Raw genomic sequence first — 22,614 nt, forward strand, 5'->3', positions numbered from 1 at the left:
TATAAAACCCTGAATTTGCAAGGCTATTAGACATGACACATTAAATAGACATCCAAATGGGTATTTTTTTAAAAAGGAAATTATACAAGACAAGAAATTACAAAATTTCTCTGAGAAAATTTTGAAAACTTGTTCCAAGGCAGCTGGATGGACAGGGAAGAATCTTCGAAAGTCAAAGTTATGCTACCTGTTTGGTCTACAGGGATGTACAGCCAATAGCCAAGCCAGAAGTGTTTGAGGCAGGGCAATAGATTTTAAGCTTTTTAAGAGCAAACCTCTATGTGAATGCAGCATTCTAGCACCTCCCAACCACAGATATCTACACTGAGTCATGTTCCCAAGCACAGGACATGCCCAAATGTGTGTAGGTGATTGCATGGCAGTATGCCATTCAATTCAACCATATCATTGTTACTGCCAACCTTTTACCAGTGTTTGAGTTAATGTGATGTTTAGCTTGGCCTGTTCTCTAACAGAAGCATATAGCAAAAAAGAAACACAAACTCATGAACTGAGAGGGGGTCGTGCCATTTCATGTTCACAGACCAGCTCCTCACAGACCAGCCTTCAAAAACATATAAAGAATGGCAAGCTGGCAGCACACCAGTTTTGCTCATGTTTATTGTTACACAGTAGTTAACTAAAAAGTCTTAACTCATATTGGCATATGTGAGAAGGATTAGACATTATGGTTGCCAGAGTGCAAGTGGCTATTTATGTTCATGTTGTCAATGATCAGCAATGATACCAGCCAAGACTGAATGAAGGGACTGGTTGCAGAACTAGCTCTGGCTTTTCACATGTCTAGGAAATATGTTATTCTGCTTGAGAAGCTTCTTCCCTCGTAAGTGATGGAGATGAGCTAGAGAAGTCCTGTTCATCTTTATGTCATACATTCACTGAATTCCCAGAGACTGATCAAGAATTCTTTTGCATTTTTTTAATAGATAAATAAATATCCTTTTAAAGATAAAACCCTACCATGTAAATATACAGACCAAGTTAACAGCCTGGAAACATGCTAGCAAACTTACATCACTACGAATTTCACCACTCTTCTTTGCTGTGATATAATCAACTCTGTCCGCCACTGGAGTAAATGGAAGAGTTTCAACTTTTGTACGGTACTTTCTCTATACAAGAGAAAAGATGAACAGTCAGATTATACGGGAATATTTTATAGCTCACATAGAAATTCTGAATACGTAGACAAGACAAGAAAGTTTACATGGAAAGAAAAACTCTCCATACACAATGAATGCTGTGGAAATACTCCGCTTGTATTTTTCATTTAAAAAAATATTGATGTATTTAACCATTTAAAATACTTTAAATTACAAATACCCTTAAGAAAATTTTAGTACTGGAAAACATTTTGTTACCTCATTCAAGAGATCTCCAGCATGTTTGACATGGTTGATTCCAACTGAATCATTTGGCAACCATCCAATTCCCCGTAGCCATTCTAAATCAGATTTGTAAATAGCCTGGAAAAACAAAATAGGGTCCATGCTGTTAGCTACAGTTCCCTGTACAATCCAGCAAGATTCATAAATAATGGCACTTATTTCCACTGGTCTAAAGGAGAGCAGTAATTCCAACATGAGTGCTATATCTGAATTTATCACACTTCAAACTTGGCAATATATAATAGTGGCATATATTTTGCATTCCTAATAAACAGCAAAGACAATTCACTGAATTCAGCAGAAGATTCCCACCACTTAGAGCTGAAGCAAACTAAGAAGAGACAATACAATAACAAGTTAAGCTAAGTTTTCATGTTAACTTACATCACTCTGAAGATCATAGGCTTTCCTAGCCTGTATGACATCATTCTGGTCTGGAAGACAGATCCACTGATGCAAGTAATGACGGTAATCAACATCACTGACCAAAGACTGACCATGTTTAGCTGATAGGATAGACAGCATGTCTACTGGCAGGTGGCACTGTGTCTTCCATTTGGCAAAGTGTTTCTTGTATTCTAGTTCACTTTGAACTTTGCCTATGCCGAGGGCAAACTGCATTTTCGTATCTGCTTTTGCATTTGGAACTCCAACATAATGTCCCTTCTGCTTCTCGTGATCCAGTTTGTATTTATACTGGGTAAAGAGCAAAGATCACCATTACTAACAGTTATCATGAAATAGCTCTTAAAGTATGTGAAGAGCTAGATGCCTCTTTTGGCACTTACATCACTAGCAATTTCTCTAGAAGCTTTGGCTGCCTTGATTGGGATTGCATCTGCTCTCAAATCATAACTCGTCTTCACCTCATCCCAAGATTCTTTATACAGTTTCTGAAAAGACAGCAAAATGTCACACATATGCTAAACACTCCGGCACTTGCCATTAAAGAAACACATAGTTTAATGCCATTTGTTTGCTGCAATACCATGAGAATTTTTTGTGCATTACTCCTGCTCCTAGTCATAAATACTGCTGCAAATCTTTCAAACATGTACAGTACCTGCAACACCAGTTTTGCAACCTATACTGCATAGAAGGGTGTTTGTAAAAGTTTAGAAAATATTTATAGGCCTTGGGCTCTCATCCATTTCAACAAAATATTATCTCAATGGTGCATATTAATAACTTTTAAATAGCTGTATGCAAGCATTTATTTTAAAATGTCTAAGTACTTTAAGAATACTCAGCAGAGGGAAGGGAATGTTGCAAGCCCTGTATGAGGACAGACTTCCATGAGATTCACGTGACTGAGTCTTCAACTTTGTAAGTAACATCTTAGAATGTTAAACTTCACAGGATACATATACTATTTTATAGAAATGTAGAAAACAGAATGATAGGCATACCTGGCTATAATTAACAGCATTAGTCTTGGCTAGGTTGATTTCAGGTGTGTCCGGCATAATATGGATCATAGTCTTGTCCTTTTCCCAGGCTTCTTTGTATTTTGGCTGTTAAAATAGTTCATTTCATGATATTGTAATTATGGATTTTCACTTGTCAATACGATAAAATCCCATAAATCTCTGCTGAACTATCATCTCTAAAAAATAAAATGTCTGGAAAAGCATTAAACTTGACTTAAAATACCACTGATCAATTTTATATTTTAGCAGTGAGATTTCTCTTTAACTGTTTATAGCCTAAAAACAACTTTAAGAACATTGTAACGTACAATGCTGACTTGTTCGGCGTTCACTTTAGCTAGAAGAACGTCTGGAGAATCAACAACACTGGAGTATTTCAGGCTTTCAATAGGTGTACGATACACATTATCACTCAGGAGATTCTGGGCGTGCTTCACTCTCTTAACATCCGGAGAGTCATTAGGCAACCAGCCAATTCCACGGAGCCATTCTAGGTCTGACTTATAGATAGCCTATATCAGACATGGTCAGAAAAGGAAAAGATTGTGTTTAAAATGACTGTCTTACTTATTTTAAACTATACAAAGCAGTATATGTTTTAGAAAATGTCAAATCAGCTAAAGCTAGATTAATCCTTTTTATATACAAGAGATGTTCAGTGTCATAAGTAAAATACAATCTGGGAACCAGGTTTTAAGTAGTTCATTTCTTAAACAATACATTCTAAACCTCATGCAGTTAAATAGAGGGGAAACAACTGAATAGAACTGCCATTAATGATGAAGAGTATTAAGATCGTAAAAGAGTCTTCCTGTCCCCTCCAAAATACTTATTCCTCTAGTCACTTCAACAATTTACAAGTCTAAACAAAAAACCAAGCTGACCACCAGGAAATTTGACAAAAAGGAGGGATAAAAAAGGTTATAGAGGTAATGGGGACTAGAGCTAACTGGCATAACTCCTGAAGTGGTATCAAGCACCATTATTTAAGTTTTAATCGAGCAAATCCTTCAGCAAGGAACACAAATCTCACTTCAAAGCTCATAATTGAAACAGAGGAAGAGTGACTGATGTTGACTGATAAGCAGCAAAGCCAAGACAAGGAAATCAGCTGCACTGACTCCTCCTGCTTTGAAATCAGCCACTAAAACATCTCACCTGCTATCTTACATAGCTTTCTTGCAATTTAATAAATTTCCAGTCAGCTCAGAAAAACAGGAGAAAAAAAAGCCACCTGATTCCAAAGTAGCAAACAGATGTTATTACATAAGTCCCATCAAAGTAACAGACACGAATCCTACATCCTCTCCAAATCACAACACTCCAAAAGCATATGTAACATAGCAGATACCAACTACAGCCTTTATAGAATTTAGAGGTAATAACAATACTTTTTAAGGGATAAGAAGAGCAGATAATAGCAGTAATATAAAGAACTGAGGAAAACAGTCTAAAGATAAATCCTTTGTGACTGCATAATATCAAACCATCAAAATAAGGCTCTAATACATTAAATAGCAACAGTAGTAACTACCACATCGCTACAGAAACGCACATCACTCTGTAGGTCGTAGGCCTTCCTTGCATGGATCACGTCATTCTGGTCAGGCAGACAGGTCCACTGGTGAAAGTACTGGCGGTAGTCAACATCACTGACTAGTGTCTGGCACTCCTTGGCTGCCTGCACTGACATCGCATCGACCGGTATGTGGATCTGGGCCTTTGAATCATGGTACGCCTTCCTGTAAATTCGGTCGTTCTGCAGCAACATGGCCCGCGCAGCCCACGACAGTTTGGGATCCTCCTTGGCAGTTCGGCACCCAATGTAGTGGCCCTTCTGCTTCTCGTGCGTTTCTTTGTATTTGTACTAGAAATGCAGAAACAACGTAAGCAGCCACACATTGCTCACCCGAACGCGACTGACGAACAAAAGGCTTTCAGCTTCCTAAGCTGTCAAAACTTTGATGCATTTCCCACGTTCTGCCTCAGCACAAACAAAGCTCTGGTCCACTCAAAAGGCAGGCCTCCAGCTCCCAAAAAAGGCATTCCCCAAGTCACTCATCATTTCTTAAAATATCTCTGGCTTTTTCTAACACTCATAAATAATGAAAAATGGTACTGAAGCAGACACCTGTGAGCTCTCTAAGACCACTCTGAGCACCAGCCACATTTCACATCTTTACAGAGAAAGTATTTGATAGTGGTGATTACAGGAACCACAAGAATTCAGCAGCAACCACTACTGCAGTCCTGCCCTAATCAGCTTTAAATTGTTGCTTGGTGTCTGAAAACTCACACTTTGTTACATAGCACTCTGAGCAATCTCACAAACATATCACATGTCCTCTTATTTGCAGAGCACTTGCCAATAGGCAGCTTAAAGCTGTAGAAAGAAAGAAGCGCTCACAACAGGCTTTAAAATAACACAGGGGCATGAAACAGTACATCGCTTCTAGCTGAACTGAATTTCAGTCAGTTCTGCTGAGCTGGACACTGGAAGAGACAGACGCAGCAACCACATTAAGAGAAGACTGTACCTCACTAGCAATGTCTCTGGAAGCCTTGGCGTGTTTGATGGGAATGGCATCACCTCTTATGTCATAGCTTTTTGCCTTGGCCTCATCCCAGGCCTTCTGATAATGTTTCTGCAAAGAAAATTAATCACCCTTGTTACGTGCACTCAAGACTCTCTGATACCAATGCCTTTTCTTAAAACCTACTCTGGAAGAGCAATTATCACACTCTTTATTTAATACTGCTTCACACACATAATGATTTTATTCTCTTACATTGCTGATGTTGACAGCATTGACTTTGGACTGCAGCATTACAGGAGTATCGGAAGGTATGGAAATCTGCGTCTTATCTCTATCCCAGGCTTCACGATACAGATTCTAAGGAGAAAGGAAGCATAATGACATTTCACTACGGTCTGAGCACTGACAAAAAAACCACCAACACGAATTCTTTGGTAATTTTGATTTGAATTAGTTCCCAATTAGTCATTCCCACAGTAGAAATTCTACTCTCCACCACAAAGAAAAGAAATGTCATCACATAAATGAAAGGTAAGTGAAAGGTCAGCTTACGTCACTGATCTGCAAAGCATTGATCTTAGCCTGGACAACGTCTGGCGTGTCAGTAATGCTGGTGAATTTCATCTCCTCCGGCCGCGTGCGGTACAACCTCTCATTCAGGAGTTCCTGGGCTCTCTTTGCTTTGACCACATCCACAGAACCTTCCGTCAACCAGCCGATGCCTCGCAACCATTCCAGGTCTGACTTGTACACATTCTACAAATAAACCAAGGGTTACTGACATTGCACAGACAACTCCACGTGCAGAGAGGTTTCGGACAAGGCTTTCCCCAAGCTCCCTCTCGTACACTTACACAACAAGTGGTCAATGAGACTGTGGCATACCAGGTCCTTTCCACACACACCTAAACCCCTGATTCGCACAGCAACAAAGATACTTTGAAAGGTACTTGCTACATGCAAAACAGTGGAATACTCTGCAAGCAGTCTGCAAGCAAACTGCAAGCAAAAATTCTATAGCAGACCAAAAAGACATGGCGTCCTTATGAACTGCTCAGAATATTTCTGGCCCTCAGGCTGAAAACACTACTGATTTGGAAAGGATCATCCAGGTTATATTAAAATAAACATACCAGCACTGACTGTAGGCTCATGAACGTGCATTTGAATGGATATTTGCACAGTCACTAACAAACAGAGCCTCACACACCTGCCATACAGTTACTCTCACTCACATCACTCTGTAGGTCGTAGGCCTTCCTTGCATGGATCACGTCATTCTGGTCAGGCAGACAGGTCCACTGGTGAAAGTACTGGCGGTAGTCAACATCACTGACTAGTGTCTGGCACTCCTTGGCTGCCTGCACTGACATCGCATCGACCGGTATGTGGATCTGGGCCTTTGAATCATGGTACGCCTTCCTGTAAATTCGGTCGTTCTGCAGCAACATGGCCCGCGCAGCCCACGACAGTTTGGGATCCTCCTTGGCAGTTCGGCACCCAATGTAGTGGCCCTTCTGCTTCTCGTGCGTTTCTTTGTATTTGTACTAGAAATGCAGAAACAATGTAAGCAGCCACACGTTGCTCACCCGAACGCGACTGACGAACAAAAGGCTTTCAGGTTCCTACGCTGTCAACACTTTGAACTGAACTTCAGTCAGTTCTGCTGAGCTGGACACTGGAAGAGACAGACGCAGCAACCACATTAAGAGAAGACTGTACCTCACTAGCAATGTCTCTGGAAGCCTTGGCGTGTTTGATGGGAATGGCATCACCTCTTATGTCATAGCTTTTTGCCTTGGCCTCATCCCAGGCCTTCTGATAATGTTTCTGCAAAGAAAATTAATCACCCTTGTTACGTGCACTCAAGACTCTCTGATACCAATGCCTTTTCTTAAAACCTACTCTGGAAGAGCAATTATCACACTCTTTATTTAATACTGCTTCACACGCATAATGATTTTATTCTCTTACATTGCTGATGTTGACAGCATTGACTTTGGACTGCAGCATTACAGGAGTATCGGAAGGTATGGAAATCTGCGTCTTATCTCTATCCCAGGCTTCACGATACAGATTCTAAGGAGAAAGGAAGCATAATGACATTTCACTACGGTCTGAGCACTGACAAAAAAACCACCAACACGAATTCTTTGGTAATTTTGATTTGAATTAGTTCCCAATTAGTCATTCCCACAGTAGAAATTCTACTCTCCACCACAAAGAAAAGAAATGTCATCACATAAATGAAAGGTAAGTGAAAGGTCAGCTTACGTCACTGATCTGCAAAGCATTGATCTTAGCCTGGACAACGTCTGGCGTGTCAGTAATGCTGGTGAATTTCATCTCCTCCGGCCGCGTGCGGTACAACCTCTCATTCAGGAGTTCCTGGGCTCTCTTTGCTTTGACCACATCCACAGAACCTTCTGGCAACCAGCCGATGCCTCGCAACCATTCCAGGTCTGACTTGTACACATTCTACAAATAAACCAAGGGTTACTGACATTGCACGGACAACTCCACGTGCAGAGAGGTTTCGGACAAGGCTTTCCCCAAGCTCCCTCTCGTACACTTACACAACAAGTGGTCAATGAGACTGTGGCATACCAGGTCCTTTCCACACACACCTAAACCCCTGATTCGCACAGCAACAAAGATACTTTGAAAGGTACTTGCTACATGCAGACCAGTGGTGTAATCTGCAATCAAACATTCTGCGGCAGACCAAAAAACCATCAGAAACATAAGTTTCCCTTCCATGTGAACTGCCCAGAATATTTCTGGCCCTCAGGCTGAAAACACTACTGATTTGGAAAGGATCATCCAGATGAATTAAAATAAACATACCAGCACTGACTGTAGGCTCATGAACGTGCATTTGAATGGATATTTGCACAGTCACTAACAAACAGAGCCTCACACACCTGCCATACAGTTACTCTCACTCACATCACTCTGTAGGTCGTAGGCCTTCCTTGCATGGATCACGTCATTCTGGTCAGGCAGACAGGTCCACTGGTGAAAGTACTGGCGGTAGTCAACATCACTGACTAGTGTCTGGCACTCCTTGGCTGCCTGCACTGACATCGCATCGACCGGTATGTGGATCTGGGCCTTTGAATCATGGTACGCCTTCCTGTAAATTCGGTCGTTCTGCAGCAACATGGCCCGCGCAGCCCACGACAGTTTGGGATCCTCCTTGGCAGTTCGGCACCCAATGTAGTGGCCCTTCTGCTTCTCGTGCGTTTCTTTGTATTTGTACTAGAAATGCAGAAACAACGTAAGCAGCCACACATTGCTCACCCGAACGCGACTGACGAACAAAAGGCTTTCAGCTTCCTAAGCTGTCAAAACTTTGATGCATTTCCCACGTTCTGCCTCAGCACAAACAAAGCTCTGGTCCACTCAAAAGGCAGGCCTCCAGCTCCCAAAAAAGGCATTCCCCAAGTCACTCATCATTTCTTAAAATATCTCTGGCTTTTTCTAACACTCATAAATAATGAAAAATGGTACTGAAGCAGACACCTGTGAGCTCTCTAAGACCACTCTGAGCACCAGCCACATTTCACATCTTTACAGAGAAAGTATTTGATAGTGGTGATTACAGGAACCACAAGAATTCAGCAGCAACTACTACTGCAGTCCTACCCTAATCAGCTTTAAATTGTTGCTTGGTGTCTGAAAACTCACACTTTGTTACATAGCACTCTGAGCAATCTCACAAACATATCACATGTCCTCTTATTTGCAGAGCACTTGCCAATAGGCAGCTTAAAGCTGTAGAAAGAAAGAAGCGCTCACAACAGGCTTTAAAATAACACAGGGGCATGAAACAGTACATCGCTTCTAGCTGAACTGAATTTCAGTCAGTTCTGCTGAGCTGGACACTGGAAGAGACAGACGCAGCAACCACATTAAGAGAAGACTGTACCTCACTAGCAATGTCTCTGGAAGCCTTGGCGTGTTTGATGGGAATGGCATCACCTCTTATGTCATAGCTTTTTGCCTTGGCCTCATCCCAGGCCTTCTGATAATGTTTCTGCAAAGAAAATTAATCACCCTTGTTACGTGCACTCAAGACTCTCTGATACCAATGCCTTTTCTTAAAACCTACTCTGGAAGAGCAATTATCACACTCTTTATTTAATACTGCTTCACACGCATAATGATTTTATTCTCTTACATTGCTGATGTTGACAGCATTGACTTTGGACTGCAGCATTACAGGAGTATCGGAAGGTATGGAAATCTGCGTCTTATCTCTATCCCAGGCTTCACGATACAGATTCTAAGGAGAAAGGAAGCATAATGACATTTCACTACGGTCTGAGCACTGACAAAAAAACCACCAACACGAATTCTTTGGTAATTTTGATTTGAATTAGTTCCCAATTAGTCATTCCCACAGTAGAAATTCTACTCTCCACCACAAAGAAAAGAAATGTCATCACATAAATGAAAGGTAAGTGAAAGGTCAGCTTACGTCACTGATCTGCAAAGCATTGATCTTAGCCTGGACAACGTCTGGCGTGTCAGTAATGCTGGTGAATTTCATCTCCTCCGGCCGCGTGCGGTACAACCTCTCATTCAGGAGTTCCTGGGCTCTCTTTGCTTTGACCACATCCACAGAACCTTCTGGCAACCAGCCGATGCCTCGCAACCATTCCAGGTCTGACTTGTACACATTCTACAAATAAACCAAGGGTTACTGACATTGCACGGACAACTCCACGTGCAGAGAGGTTTCGGACAAGGCTTTCCCCAAGCTCCCTCTCGTACACTTACACAACAAGTGGTCAATGAGACTGTGGCATACCAGGTCCTTTCCACACACACCTAAACCCCTGATTCGCACAGCAACAAAGATACTTTGAAAGGTACTTGCTACATGCAGACCAGTGGTGTAATCTGCAATCAAACATTCTGCGGCAGACCAAAAAACCATCAGAAACATAAGTTTCCCTTCCATGTGAACTGCCCAGAATATTTCTGGCCCTCAGGCTGAAAACACTACTGATTTGGAAAGGATCATCCAGATGAATTAAAATAAACATACCAGCACTGACTGTAGGCTCATGAACGTGCATTTGAATGGATATTTGCACAGTCACTAACAAACAGAGCCTCACACACCTGCCATACAGTTACTCTCACTCACATCACTCTGTAGGTCGTAGGCCTTCCTTGCATGGATCACGTCATTCTGGTCAGGCAGACAGGTCCACTGGTGAAAGTACTGGCGGTAGTCAACATCACTGACTAGTGTCTGGCACTCCTTGGCTGCCTGCACTGACATCGCATCGACCGGTATGTGGATCTGGGCCTTTGAATCATGGTACGCCTTCCTGTAAATTCGGTCGTTCTGCAGCAACATGGCCCGCGCAGCCCACGACAGTTTGGGATCCTCCTTGGCAGTTCGGCACCCAATGTAGTGGCCCTTCTGCTTCTCGTGCGTTTCTTTGTATTTGTACTAGAAATGCAAAAAGAAGCATTAAAAGAAATAGTGAATCTGGGATTAATTTCCCAGAATTTCATATTGCTACTGATCACAAGTATATTTTTTTATGTTATGAAATATACTCATTTAGAGTTTAGAAATGCCTATTGCATTCTTGCTCCACAGCTTTTGTTTATTTTCATTGTAGTTCATTATTTTCTAATATCTTCTTAATGTCAGGATTTATAATTCAATGTTCCTTTTGGAAACTGTTGCCCATTTTCTTTCTGCAGTGAATTCTTTATTAGTAGGCTTTCAAGATGAATCTGATATACCATGTCTTTTTATGTTGTACATGGCTTATTACTTCATTCTTGTTTCTCAAGCCACCTGAAAATAAATGTAAAGGAAGAACATACGTCACTCGCAATATCTCTTGATGCTTTTGCACTTCGGATTGGAATAGCATCAGCTCTCATGTCATAACCCTTCTTTTTGGCATCTTCCCAGGCTTGTGTATAAAGTTTCTACACAAAAGAAGACAGAAAATGGCTTCTCAGTATTCTGAAAGATGAATTTCTACATTTCATAATTTTTTCTTAAAATTTTCATGAATGCAGATTTTAGAATGTTTTATGGTTAAAGAAATGCTTACTTAATTTATGAATTTTCATTACTTTAGTATATGTTTAATGTTCTTACATGGCTAACATTAGCTGCATTGGCCTTCGCTAACAAAATTGTCGGTGTGTCAGGCATGACGTGAATTGATGTTTTGTCTGCATCCCAGGCTTCTGTGTATAAACGCTAGGAGAGAGGAAAACACATTCCTTTAAAAAGTTTCTTTATGTGTGTCATGATGGAAAGACTGCAAATTATCAGAAATATATCCATGATAGAAAAGTAATCTTGAAGCAGAACAAGATATATGTAATAAAACTAATACATTTGTCCAAAGAACATATTTTACAAACTGCGAGGGGTAGTTCAAGCAAAGCTTCTCATTGAACAGCTCAAGAAGGAAACTTTGTCCTTCCTCATTATTTCTCAAGCTAAGTTGGCACAGCAATTGATTGATTTAGGATTGCTGGGAAACTGTTGTAGGAGGAAAACTATATTCATTATTCTGCCGTATCTGTACGAGTTGTTTGATTGATGTTTCTTATTAAAGAGAAGGAGTAGTTACTTCTCAACTTTCATCCTCCAGGTCTGAGATCAATTGCAGAAGCTTCACTTCCAGAGAACATATGCTATTTCCTCATAACTTGTTCATCATGCAGTATGACATTCAGTCAACAATACATCATTATAGCAGCTGCAGTAAAAGCCTCGATATCCTGCTACATCCTATCTTATACCATGGTCACAGCACCACCACCTCTAGACATACCCTAACACCTTGCTGGAACATCGTTTCTGCAGATTTCACAGTACTGTCTAAGAACTGCAAAAAAATTTATCCTGTTCTGTCAGGGATGAGCTTTGTACAGTGAAGTAGCATTAACAAAACAGAAAAACCATACCAAACAAACATTTAAAAATAGGATTTCAGCAGAGATGGGAGGAAGAGGGAAACTCACCAAAATTTTTAGTATTACTCTTGAAAAATATGTGATCTAGGTGAATTTTTTCTGGACATTTTTACCTAGTGTTCAGTTCAGACAGAGCCATGAGATAAGAGATTTCCTGTGCAAAGGCTGAATTTGGACATTCGTTTTCTCTAAGTGCACAACGAAAGTGTTTAGTCTTACTTTGTATTTTGTATTTTTCATCTCATGAACAAGTTCTGTTAGCTAGTAATACTAGTGATTTTGACAAAAAAAAAAAGAAACCCTCACCTTGTTCATTATCTCAGCATTTTGCTTAGCTAAGACCATGGCCAAAGAATCTGTCACACTAGTAAATTTAATTTGGTCTGCTGGTTGACGATACTTCCTTTCACTCAGGATTTCTCCAGCTTTCTTGGCTTTCTCAACTTCCACGGAACCAATAGGAACCCATCCAATACCTCTTAGCCATTCCAGGTCTGATTTGTAAACAGCCTGAAAAAATTTGAAAGTTCATTACATATGTGCAAGTGTTATCAAATGTTAAAATAATTATAAATAAGCATACTCTAGTCTATATGAACAATTGTATATATTTCTGCATAGTAGCAGGATATGGTTTTGAAAACAATTGTTATTTTTGAAGATTTAGTAAAATAATTATTAAATAAGAAAAAGAATAGAGTTATTGAAGAACTCCACAAATACCAGAGTTACACACAAATTAGACCGCAGGCTAAGGACTGAGAAAATAGAATTAAACATAAAGTTGATGATAGAATATTAAACATTTCACCTCTATCAACATGTCTGATGCATGCGACTAAGGCATATAATATATCTTTTAAAAATTATATTGTACAAGACCCAGTATATTTAATTATGTATTACAAATGTAATGATTTACTCACATCACTCTGTAGGTCATAGGCCTTCTTAGCATGGATAACATCATTCTGGTCTGGCAGACAGATCCACTGATGCAGATAGTGCTTGTAATCAATGTCGCTGACCAACTCCTGACATTTCTTGGCCAACACGATTCCCAGCATGTCCACTGGGCTACTGAAGTGTGTCTTTGTCTTCTCAAAGGCTTTCTTGTACTCCCTGTCACTCTGGATCTTGGCTACGTGCATCGACCACATCATCTTCGGGTCATCCTCTATGTTACGGGCCCCTATATGGTGGCCAAGCTGCTTGCGATAGCCTTCTTTGTATTTGTACTGAAATAAAGTATATTCATATTCACATGGTATATTTATAAATTAATAAATAATTCACACAGTTTAACATAATAATGAAATTTTTTTTAGAGAAAAATGTGATTTAGGTCTTTCTACTGTTTTATTAATTTTCACATGAAAAGGATTTTTCTTACAGATATAATTATCTCTGATTTTTTATATAACTATATCACACTTTCAATAAACTAAACATTTAATTTCACATACTTACTAACAAGTTTGATATTCCACATTCTTTTACTATAAAGATTAAAATGTAAAGATTAAGTTATTTTAAAAGCTTATTACAAAACACCTCGATGAAGATAGTCTGAGTTGGTCTTAATACTAACAGTTTAAATATCAATCTTGATAGAAAAACAAGGAGCATAAAAAATGTTATCCTCTGTCTCTTAGTGATGTTTTCTCACCCCAGAAACAAAACCTGTCAGTCACTGCGTATTTTTTTTTCCTGTTTTTGTATTCAGACATCTTGAATTTCAACATGACACTTCAAAAGAACTACTTTTTCCGCTGGAAAAGACAACAATTTAGAACTTTTAGTATTGATTTACTAATATATCTATTTTGGGGAGAGATTTTAAAGTATTTCCTATTTTGAATCAGAAATTAATTTGACTAACTCTAGCATAGACTCGTATGCCTTGCTGATCATCCTACTTAAACATCCATGGACATCAATGGAACTATTACAGTGGGCACAGAAATAATCCTCATATTATTTATTTATGTCTGTGATATATACCTCATGCATAAAAATACTGGCTATCCATTCCTTTCATGTACTAAAGGCATGCAGTAGAATCACCGGATTTCAGTATTATCTAGTTTATAAACTTAAGGTATTACATTAACAAACAATGGAATAAACATTCTCATTCTTTTCCATTACCAAATCCATACACACATAATAAAAAAACTGCTTACATCACTGGCAATCTCTCTTGATGCTCTGGCAGCTTGAATAGGAATGGCATCAAAACGCAAATCATGACCCTTCTTCTTCGATTCCTCCAAAGCTAGTTTGTACATTTTCTGTGAGAAAAATATTCACATTTTTGTTTCAAAAACAAAATTACACTTCAGTTAAGCACATCTGTGTAATAAAACAAATTAAGTCCCTAAATGATATTGTTAATGTTCAGACAACTCAAATATCTGAACACAGCTCTATCTTCTCTAGAAAATAAAAAAATGAAGATTTCAAAGATCTTGTAATTGTATTGTAGACACTTGGAAACTGGAAATCATTTAGGGAAGGCAAAGAAAGGAATATTCTAAAAGTTAAATTACTTATTTCCATACCTTGCTATAGAAATGATTTCTCATCTATGGCAGATAATATATTTTAAAAGCCCAATTAGATACCCAGGAGGTAAATTTTAGCAAAAGAACAACTCCGATTTTAGCAGTGGAGCTGGCAATTTGTGAAACTAAACAACTCGACAATACTATAATATTAATTAAAAGTCAGAGATGACAAAATTGGACTTGCCAGAAATCCTTTAATTCTCTCAACTCTACAGTTTTACTCACCTGACTGTAGTTTAATTGGTTTTGTTTAGCTTGCAGGATTTCTGGTGTGTCAGGCATGACATGAACCATGGTCTTATCTTTATTCCATGCTTCAGTATATAAACGCTAAGAAAGAATACAGGAAGAGATTAATATTGCATTCCAAACCAAGTTAATATCTCATTAATCAGGTAAAACATAGAGCATACTAGGGTAAAATTATAAGAAATATAGCATGGATAAACAGTTATGTATTTAATCAGGTAGAGATACCATTATTAAAAAGAGAATTTATCCGAGGAAATTTAACAAAACTTAGAAAACTGCCACATTACTGAAGAATAACGAATAAACCAAAGCATTATTACTGCTCACTGCCAGACATGTCAAAGAAAAGATTAAAATGTACTATGCAGAATATCATGACAAAGTTGAGTCTTCCACTACATGGCCGAATGGTTTTGATTGAAATAAACAGAGCACACTATTTGAAAATACATCATCTCTGAACTTCAGCATTTCTTGTGATCATTGTATTTCTAGGCCTGTCTCCAGGGTTTAGGCGGAGACTGCTGACGCGTTACCTTATCGAATCAAGACTCACCTTATTCATCGTCTCTGCATTCTGCTTGGCTAAGACCATCTCTAGAGAATCAGTGACGCTAGTAAACTTGATTGTGTCCGGAGGCTGACGGTATAGTTTCTCACTCAAGATCTCCCCTGCCTTCTTGGCTTTTTCAACTTCCAAGGAACCAATTGGGACCCAACCAATGCCCCGCAGCCATTCAAGGTCAGATTTGTAGCAATTCTATCACAAAAAAAATACACAGGTTATTCTAATAATAATAATAATGCAATTTACATGGTGCATCTTTTCACAGTTAAGTAACCTCACTATCAACTTTTAATTCAAATAAATTCAAAACCCTAGAGAAAATCTTAGAAAAAAACCCTGCATTTCATCTGCATTAACAGTGAAACCACTAACCAAGTTTCACAGAATGGCAAATGATAAATAGCCCAAATTCTGGAATTACAGAATTTAATTCAAATATCAATTAGTTAACATATCCTATTGGAGATCTGAGCTTCAATTAGCTGTGAAACTTAAAAATAAGTCCTGAAAATTTGGTTCTACCACATTGGTATGTGATGGCCTGTTCCACCTATGTAAAATATCACATACATCCCTCACCAAAAATTAAATCAAAAAGAGCTTACATCACTCTGTAGGTCATAGGCCTTCTTAGCATGGATAACATCATTCTGGTCTGGCAGACAGATCCACTGATGCAGATAGTGCTTGTAATCAATGTCGCTGACCAACTCCTGACATTTCTTGGCCAACACGATTCCCAGCATGTCCACTGGGCTACTGAAGTGTGTCTTTGTCTTCTCAAAGGCTTTCTTGTACTCCCTGTCACTCTGGATCTTGGCTACATGCATCGACCACATCATCTTTGGATCATCCTCTATGTTACGGGCCCCTATGTGGTGGCCAAGCTGCTTGCGATAGCCTTCTTTGTATTTGTACTGAAATATAAATCAAAATATTATATTTTGATATCACCTCTAAATATCAGTTAATCATATTAAATATTTCTAATAATAAACTCTCCAAATTTCTCTATAACCTACAGTCAAAAAAACCAAACTGTCAAAGCAATTCTGAGGCTAATAACATGGATTCTTACATTAAATTTTTGAGATTTGAGTTAGAACCCTAGAGATTTTTAAGTAAGTTTTTTTGAAAAAACACTCTTCCCTGATATTAGTGAGAAATAATCCTCTCCTTATTAAATATATTTATTCCTTATTAAATATAACAAGATACATACTGTTTAGATTTAATTATAGGTACAGCTTTATGAGCTATAAAACTGAGATGATAGCAGCATTATATTGTCCTTATAACTTCTCAACATTTATTTTTTACAATTAAGTCTTTAAACATATACAATAATTTGCTTCCAAAAATCTATTATTTGAGATCACAGTTTAACTGAAATGCCTTTTACAGCATCCAGCTGATAACTTTCAGGTTGCAGAGATCAGATGTCACCACACAAAGAAACAAAAAAGTAGTTTCTTACATCACTGGCAATTTCCCTGGATGCTTTGGCAGCTTGAATGGGGATAGCATCACTTCTCAAATCATAGCCTTTCTTTTTTCCTTCTTCCATGGCCTGTTTGTAGAGGTTCTAGGGGAAGAATTAAACAATGAGATTCATGTAAGTAAGTTCCATATATTACATTCTATGCAAAACAAACTGCTTGCAAGTAGAGTAGATTTAAAAACTTGTGTTAAGATTTATTCTAACCCAATTTTATCTAACTTTCTTAACTCAAAGCCCCAGATCAGTAGCTGATACGAATTCATACCAAAGGAAAATCTTTACTAAATACATTAGCTAATGATTTTTTTCTTTCAATACTTTAAATAACATAACATTGACTACAATTTTAGAGATAAGCTATTCTTCTATGCAAGTGGAGTAAAACTACTTTTTAAAGCCACCTCTCACTGATGTGAATTTATTTGCCTAAACTAACATTGAACACTGGGATCACTGCTCTTCAGAATTGTGCTGGAAATTACTTTTTTGGTATTTCCAATGTTGGAATTAATTTTGTGCCTTCCCAACAGTATGCATGCTGGCAGAAACGACTCCCAGAAATTCACTGGAGACACATAACTTCTCATGGAATTTATTGCCAATAGTACTCACTGTTGTACGTATGCACTACTGTACAAATATGCAAACGATGTTTTTAAAGTCACAGTTTTGAGGATAAATATTGGGGATTACTTAAAGAAACTGATGGTATCATCTATATAAGGTTTATCAGAATACTGACGCTCCAGCTATGAAACAGACCGGTTACATTTGGAGAGCTAACACACTCACCACACTGTAGTTTTGCATGTTCTGTTTTGCCAGTGTGATTTCAGGTGTGTCAGGCATTATGTGGATTTGTGTCTTGTCTTTATCCCAGGCCTCAGTATATAAACGCTGCAGGAAAAATAACGCATGTTAAAGGGGGAAAAAAAACCAGTGACTACTTGGAGATCTTCTAAAACATACAAAGAATTACAGATCTGTACTCCCAGTCTAAAAAATCCTTATTCCTTATATAGCAATGAGATTTTATATTCACTCCTCTAGATACTTAATGTCCAAGTTAAGAATGAGTAACCTGAAAAAAATTATGTTAAAAAAAATGTTTAGAAAAACGGCACAGAATGCTAATCAGACACACAGAGAGCTAAACTCTAAGAACAAGGCCTGTTTGAAAGAGGAAATGGTTTTAGTGACATAAATAGGATTGAGATCAGGGCTACAGATTCAGAAAAACTCCTATATTTTAAGCACTATGCTGAATTGTTTAAAATACAGATATTTCAAAGACTGCCCTAAAACAAGTAGTTTATTAATTATTAGATTACTAGATAAACTTGATAAATTATTACATTTGTTAGACAAATTGCTACATTAAAAATTAGATGAAAGTTAGGTAACACATTACTAGATATAGAGTAGAGTATGTGGAAAGCTTCACAAGTGATAATTCCAATTTAACTTGGTAACTTGGAAGATATTATTAAATTAGCACTTGCTGAAAATAAGTTACCTGTTGATTACCAAGAATGTAACCTACACTTGTAAAGCCTATCTGTGCTGAAATCTCACACAGCAACCACACATCTGTATTTCTAGGTCTGTCTCCAGGGTTTAGGCGGAGACTGCCGACGCGTCACCTTATCGAATCAAGACTCACCTTATTCATCGTCTCTGCATTCTGCTTGGCTAAGACCATCTCTAGAGAATCAGTGACGCTAGTAAACTTGATTGTGTCCGGAGGCTGACGGTATAGTTTCTCACTCAAGATCTCCCCTGCCTTCTTGGCTTTTTCAACTTCCAAGGAACCAATTGGGACCCAACCAATGCCCCGCAGCCATTCAAGGTCAGATTTGTAGCAATTCTATCACAAAATACAAAGACAGTTTTCTCATTAATATTGCCAGTTAAACATTTCATATATACCATGCAACTAATGCTTACTTTCTGTAAGTTGCCCTCCACCTAGTTCAATCTGCAAAACAATCTCTGTTAGCAACCTAGATTCAGATCCCTTATCTGTCTTCAATACATGGGAACATGTTGGGAATGGTCAAAGAGTAATGGGATTAAAACAAACCCCTGAAAGTCAGTATAAACTTTTCCTGTAACATTTGTTCCCAACAAATAAATGGTCACCCACTAGGAACAGCAGGTCTTAATTTAAACCATTTTCTCCAAGATAGAACAAAGGAATTCTCTCCACTAAAATTATGCAATGAAAAAAAAAGTCATACTAGGCAATTTCCTCTTTATATGCAGTTAATCTGCATATAAAGGTATTAAGATTGTCTATTATGAAGGATTATATGCAGCTAATTCTACTATTTGGCTAACTGATTAGCTGTATATAAACCTTCATAATACTCAACCTTCCTTACACACAGATTCACTGACTCCTAAAAATCTTATGAACTTGCTTGGAATAGGTAAATCAAAATGCAATGTGAAAAAACACTATATGAGAGAGGCAGTTCAAGCAGATTCTATAGTTTATATTCCAAGGAAATTACATACACTTTAGAACTCCAACACTTATCAGCAAGTACTCACATCACTCTGTAGATCATAGGCTTTTTTAGCATGGATAACATCATTCTGGTCTGGCAGACAGATCCACTGATGCAGATAGTGCTTGTAATCAATGTCGCTGACCAACTCCTGACATTTCTTGGCCAACACGATTCCCAGCATGTCCACTGGGCTACTGAAATGTGTCTTTGTCTTCTCAAAGGCTTTCTTGTACTCCCTGTCACTCTGGATCTTGGCTACGTGCATCGACCACATCATCTTCGGATCGTCCTCTATGTTACGGGCTCCAATATGGTGGCCAAGCTGCTTGCGATAGCCTTCCTTATACTTGTACTATAGGCAATAAAATGTTCAGTGAGTTTTAGTTTAGTTTTCTTTATGTCCCTAGCAGTCCCTGTGGCACAACCTCCAGAGAACTTAGTATCTGAAACTTAGTATCAGAGACTTTAGAGTGAGAAAGTATTCAGTTGATGAACTGCAGTGTAGAGCTACAAAAGGATTCACATAAGATTACCTGCCTGATAGGACTTTCACATTATTGAAGAAACGCCATGGCCTACACATTAAGAGCTGCTACTCAGTAAACTGAGAGTAAAAAAAGTCTCAAGTTATAGCAGCAATATAAAAGGCCTGAAGTTCAAAAAATATCGCCTACATAAAGAATCAATTAGTGACTTTCAAGCACGATAGCCAAATAAACTCCTATTCAAACCATTCAGGAGACAAAAACTGGAAGAGCATAGAGACAGACCTGGAAGGTTAGGTAGAGATATCAAACACATATATGAAATAAACTTTGAAATTAATACCTAAAAATAACAACAAAAAAACCCTTTTATACTGCCTTTATTTTTACAGAAAAGCTTCGTTTGGGTTTTCTTTCCTAATGTCCAGCTCAGCTATGTACCTGCAACATCAGGGGAGTAATGACTGGCAGTACGGAGGGCAGCACACCACCTCAAAAGTCCAGCCTGTTGCATGACAAGACCCTGCCACAAGCCCAGGAGGGACGCTGCTTTGGATTATGTCCATCACCCAGCTCCCACAGTTACTCTCCCCACACTGCCTACAAATTCCCATGCAACACTGCACACCCATAACTTGCAGGGACAGCTACAGGCAGACCCTCCAGAACCAACACATGTATGGACTGGCTGAATGGTAATGACAGGCAAGTGATGGGTTGCCTCCATTCGGCTAACGTTGCAAACCCTGGGCTTCATCTTCAAGCACCTGGAAACTGTCCAATAGGATGGGCTGCCAAGGGCTCCTGTGTACTTACATCACTTGCAATGTCTCTAGAAGCTTTAGCAGACTTGATAGGAATGGCATCTGCCCGCATGTCGTAGCCCTTCTTCTTGTCCTCCTCCATCGCAAGCTTGTACAGTTTCTGAAAGAAAAACAAGCATTCCACTCAAGCAACACTTCTTCCCAGGCCAACACCGTCCAGGGACGGACGCTTAACCCCAGCTCAAACACCTACCTCACTGAAGTTCACTTTGTTCTGCTGGGCTAGCAAAATACCAGGTGTATCCGGCATAATGTGAACACTGGTTTTATCTTTCTCCCAGGCTGATGTGTACGAGCGCTGAAAAAATGAGTACAACGTGAAATAAGATCACGCAAGTACAGGGCAACAAACTCAAAGAGCAAATGAGCTCCACAAACTGAAGCTAGGGGCCTCTACTTTGCACTGACTCAGAAATGACGTTTCTTGTCCAAAAACTTTCTAACGCTTCACCCTTTGCCACGCTGCACCCAATCCCTGCTCCAGCCACACAAAAGACAATTTGATCTACCACAAGGAACACAAATCCCTGATGCAAGAGGATGCAATACCCGCCTTTAACCAAACCCAGGCCCTGGAAGGAGAGAGCCCAGAGTCCTGGGAAATGCACTCATTTCCTTCAGGTTGCAAACACAAGGAAATCTCACTTGGTTCATGATTTCAGAGTTGTGCTTTGCCAGAACCATAGGCATCGAGTCAGGAATGCTCGTGAATTTGATGGTGTCCGGGTGTTGCCGATACTTCTTGTCACTCAGGATGAGGCTCGCCCTCTTATTCTTCTCATCGTCCAGCGAACCGCTTGGGGACCAGCCAATGCCCCTCAGCCACAGAAGGTCAGACTTGTACACATTCTGAAAGGACAGGCAAGGACACAAAGAGGCTCAGCAACCTCCTTACTCCATGCAACCACTCCTCCTACCATGGCAAGCTCTGCCTAACAAAACACATTCCCCCAGGTCAACCCACCAGCCACCACAAAAGGGAATCCCATTAAGCTCAGCTCCCCACAACCTGGCTCCCCGTGCCTACAACTCTCAGCAAGACAGTACGGCCACAACACAGTCTCACTCTCACAGAATCGGCCTCGACCTCTCCTCCCCACCTGCACATTCTCCAACAGCAGAACAGAACACAAGAGAGACTTCTGCTTTGCACACAGCCAGTAAAGAATAACTTACATCACTCTGAAGGTCGTACACTTTCCTGGCTTGTACAACATCGTTCTGGTCCGGCAGACACGTCCACCGATGCAGAGTGTGCTTGTAATCAATGTCGCTGACCAACTCCTGACATTTCTTGGCCAACACGATTCCCAGCATGTCCACTGGGCTACTGAAGTGTGTCTTTGTCTTCTCAAAGGCTTTCTTGTACTCCCTGTCACTCTGGATCTTGGCTACGTGCATCGACCACATCATCTTCGGGTCATCCTCTATGTTACGGGCCCCTATGTGGTGGCCAAGCTGCTTGCGATAGCCTTCTTTATACTTGTACTGCAGGGTTAAAGAAGCTCAATAAGTTGCAGGACAGCTGTTCTCCCTTCTGACACTGTTCTGTA

The 22,614-nt window shown here is 39.4% G+C and overlaps 1 protein-coding gene across 1 annotated transcript in view; it reads right to left on the minus strand.

The window, feature by feature from the left end:
• The window catches only part of NEB (nebulin), a 128,945-nt gene that overhangs the window by 58,145 nt on the left and 48,186 nt on the right, over nucleotides 1–22,614 (minus strand). The window contains exons 52-86 of the mRNA XM_075511693.1: nucleotides 22,238–22,549; nucleotides 21,707–21,910; nucleotides 21,255–21,359; nucleotides 21,054–21,161; nucleotides 19,793–20,104; nucleotides 18,900–19,103; nucleotides 18,029–18,133; nucleotides 17,213–17,320; nucleotides 16,341–16,652; nucleotides 15,724–15,927; nucleotides 15,141–15,245; nucleotides 14,532–14,639; nucleotides 13,272–13,583; nucleotides 12,652–12,855; nucleotides 11,516–11,620; nucleotides 11,233–11,340; nucleotides 10,535–10,846; nucleotides 9,860–10,063; nucleotides 9,560–9,664; nucleotides 9,308–9,415; nucleotides 8,326–8,637; nucleotides 7,651–7,854; nucleotides 7,351–7,455; nucleotides 7,099–7,206; nucleotides 6,612–6,923; nucleotides 5,929–6,132; nucleotides 5,629–5,733; nucleotides 5,377–5,484; nucleotides 4,395–4,706; nucleotides 3,148–3,351; nucleotides 2,819–2,923; nucleotides 2,198–2,302; nucleotides 1,794–2,105; nucleotides 1,383–1,487; nucleotides 1,035–1,133 (exon numbers count right to left, since the gene is read on the minus strand). Coding sequence (XP_075367808.1) covers nucleotides 1,035–1,133; nucleotides 1,383–1,487; nucleotides 1,794–2,105; nucleotides 2,198–2,302; nucleotides 2,819–2,923; nucleotides 3,148–3,351; nucleotides 4,395–4,706; nucleotides 5,377–5,484; nucleotides 5,629–5,733; nucleotides 5,929–6,132; nucleotides 6,612–6,923; nucleotides 7,099–7,206; nucleotides 7,351–7,455; nucleotides 7,651–7,854; nucleotides 8,326–8,637; nucleotides 9,308–9,415; nucleotides 9,560–9,664; nucleotides 9,860–10,063; nucleotides 10,535–10,846; nucleotides 11,233–11,340; nucleotides 11,516–11,620; nucleotides 12,652–12,855; nucleotides 13,272–13,583; nucleotides 14,532–14,639; nucleotides 15,141–15,245; nucleotides 15,724–15,927; nucleotides 16,341–16,652; nucleotides 17,213–17,320; nucleotides 18,029–18,133; nucleotides 18,900–19,103; nucleotides 19,793–20,104; nucleotides 21,054–21,161; nucleotides 21,255–21,359; nucleotides 21,707–21,910; nucleotides 22,238–22,549 — 6,345 coding nt within the window. The remainder of the gene's footprint in view (nucleotides 1–1,034; nucleotides 1,134–1,382; nucleotides 1,488–1,793; nucleotides 2,106–2,197; nucleotides 2,303–2,818; nucleotides 2,924–3,147; nucleotides 3,352–4,394; nucleotides 4,707–5,376; nucleotides 5,485–5,628; nucleotides 5,734–5,928; nucleotides 6,133–6,611; nucleotides 6,924–7,098; nucleotides 7,207–7,350; nucleotides 7,456–7,650; nucleotides 7,855–8,325; nucleotides 8,638–9,307; nucleotides 9,416–9,559; nucleotides 9,665–9,859; nucleotides 10,064–10,534; nucleotides 10,847–11,232; nucleotides 11,341–11,515; nucleotides 11,621–12,651; nucleotides 12,856–13,271; nucleotides 13,584–14,531; nucleotides 14,640–15,140; nucleotides 15,246–15,723; nucleotides 15,928–16,340; nucleotides 16,653–17,212; nucleotides 17,321–18,028; nucleotides 18,134–18,899; nucleotides 19,104–19,792; nucleotides 20,105–21,053; nucleotides 21,162–21,254; nucleotides 21,360–21,706; nucleotides 21,911–22,237; nucleotides 22,550–22,614) is intronic.

The sequence above is a fragment of the Mycteria americana genome, chromosome 9, assembly GCF_035582795.1.
Source record: "Mycteria americana isolate JAX WOST 10 ecotype Jacksonville Zoo and Gardens chromosome 9, USCA_MyAme_1.0, whole genome shotgun sequence".
NCBI lineage: Eukaryota > Metazoa > Chordata > Aves > Ciconiiformes > Ciconiidae > Mycteria > Mycteria americana.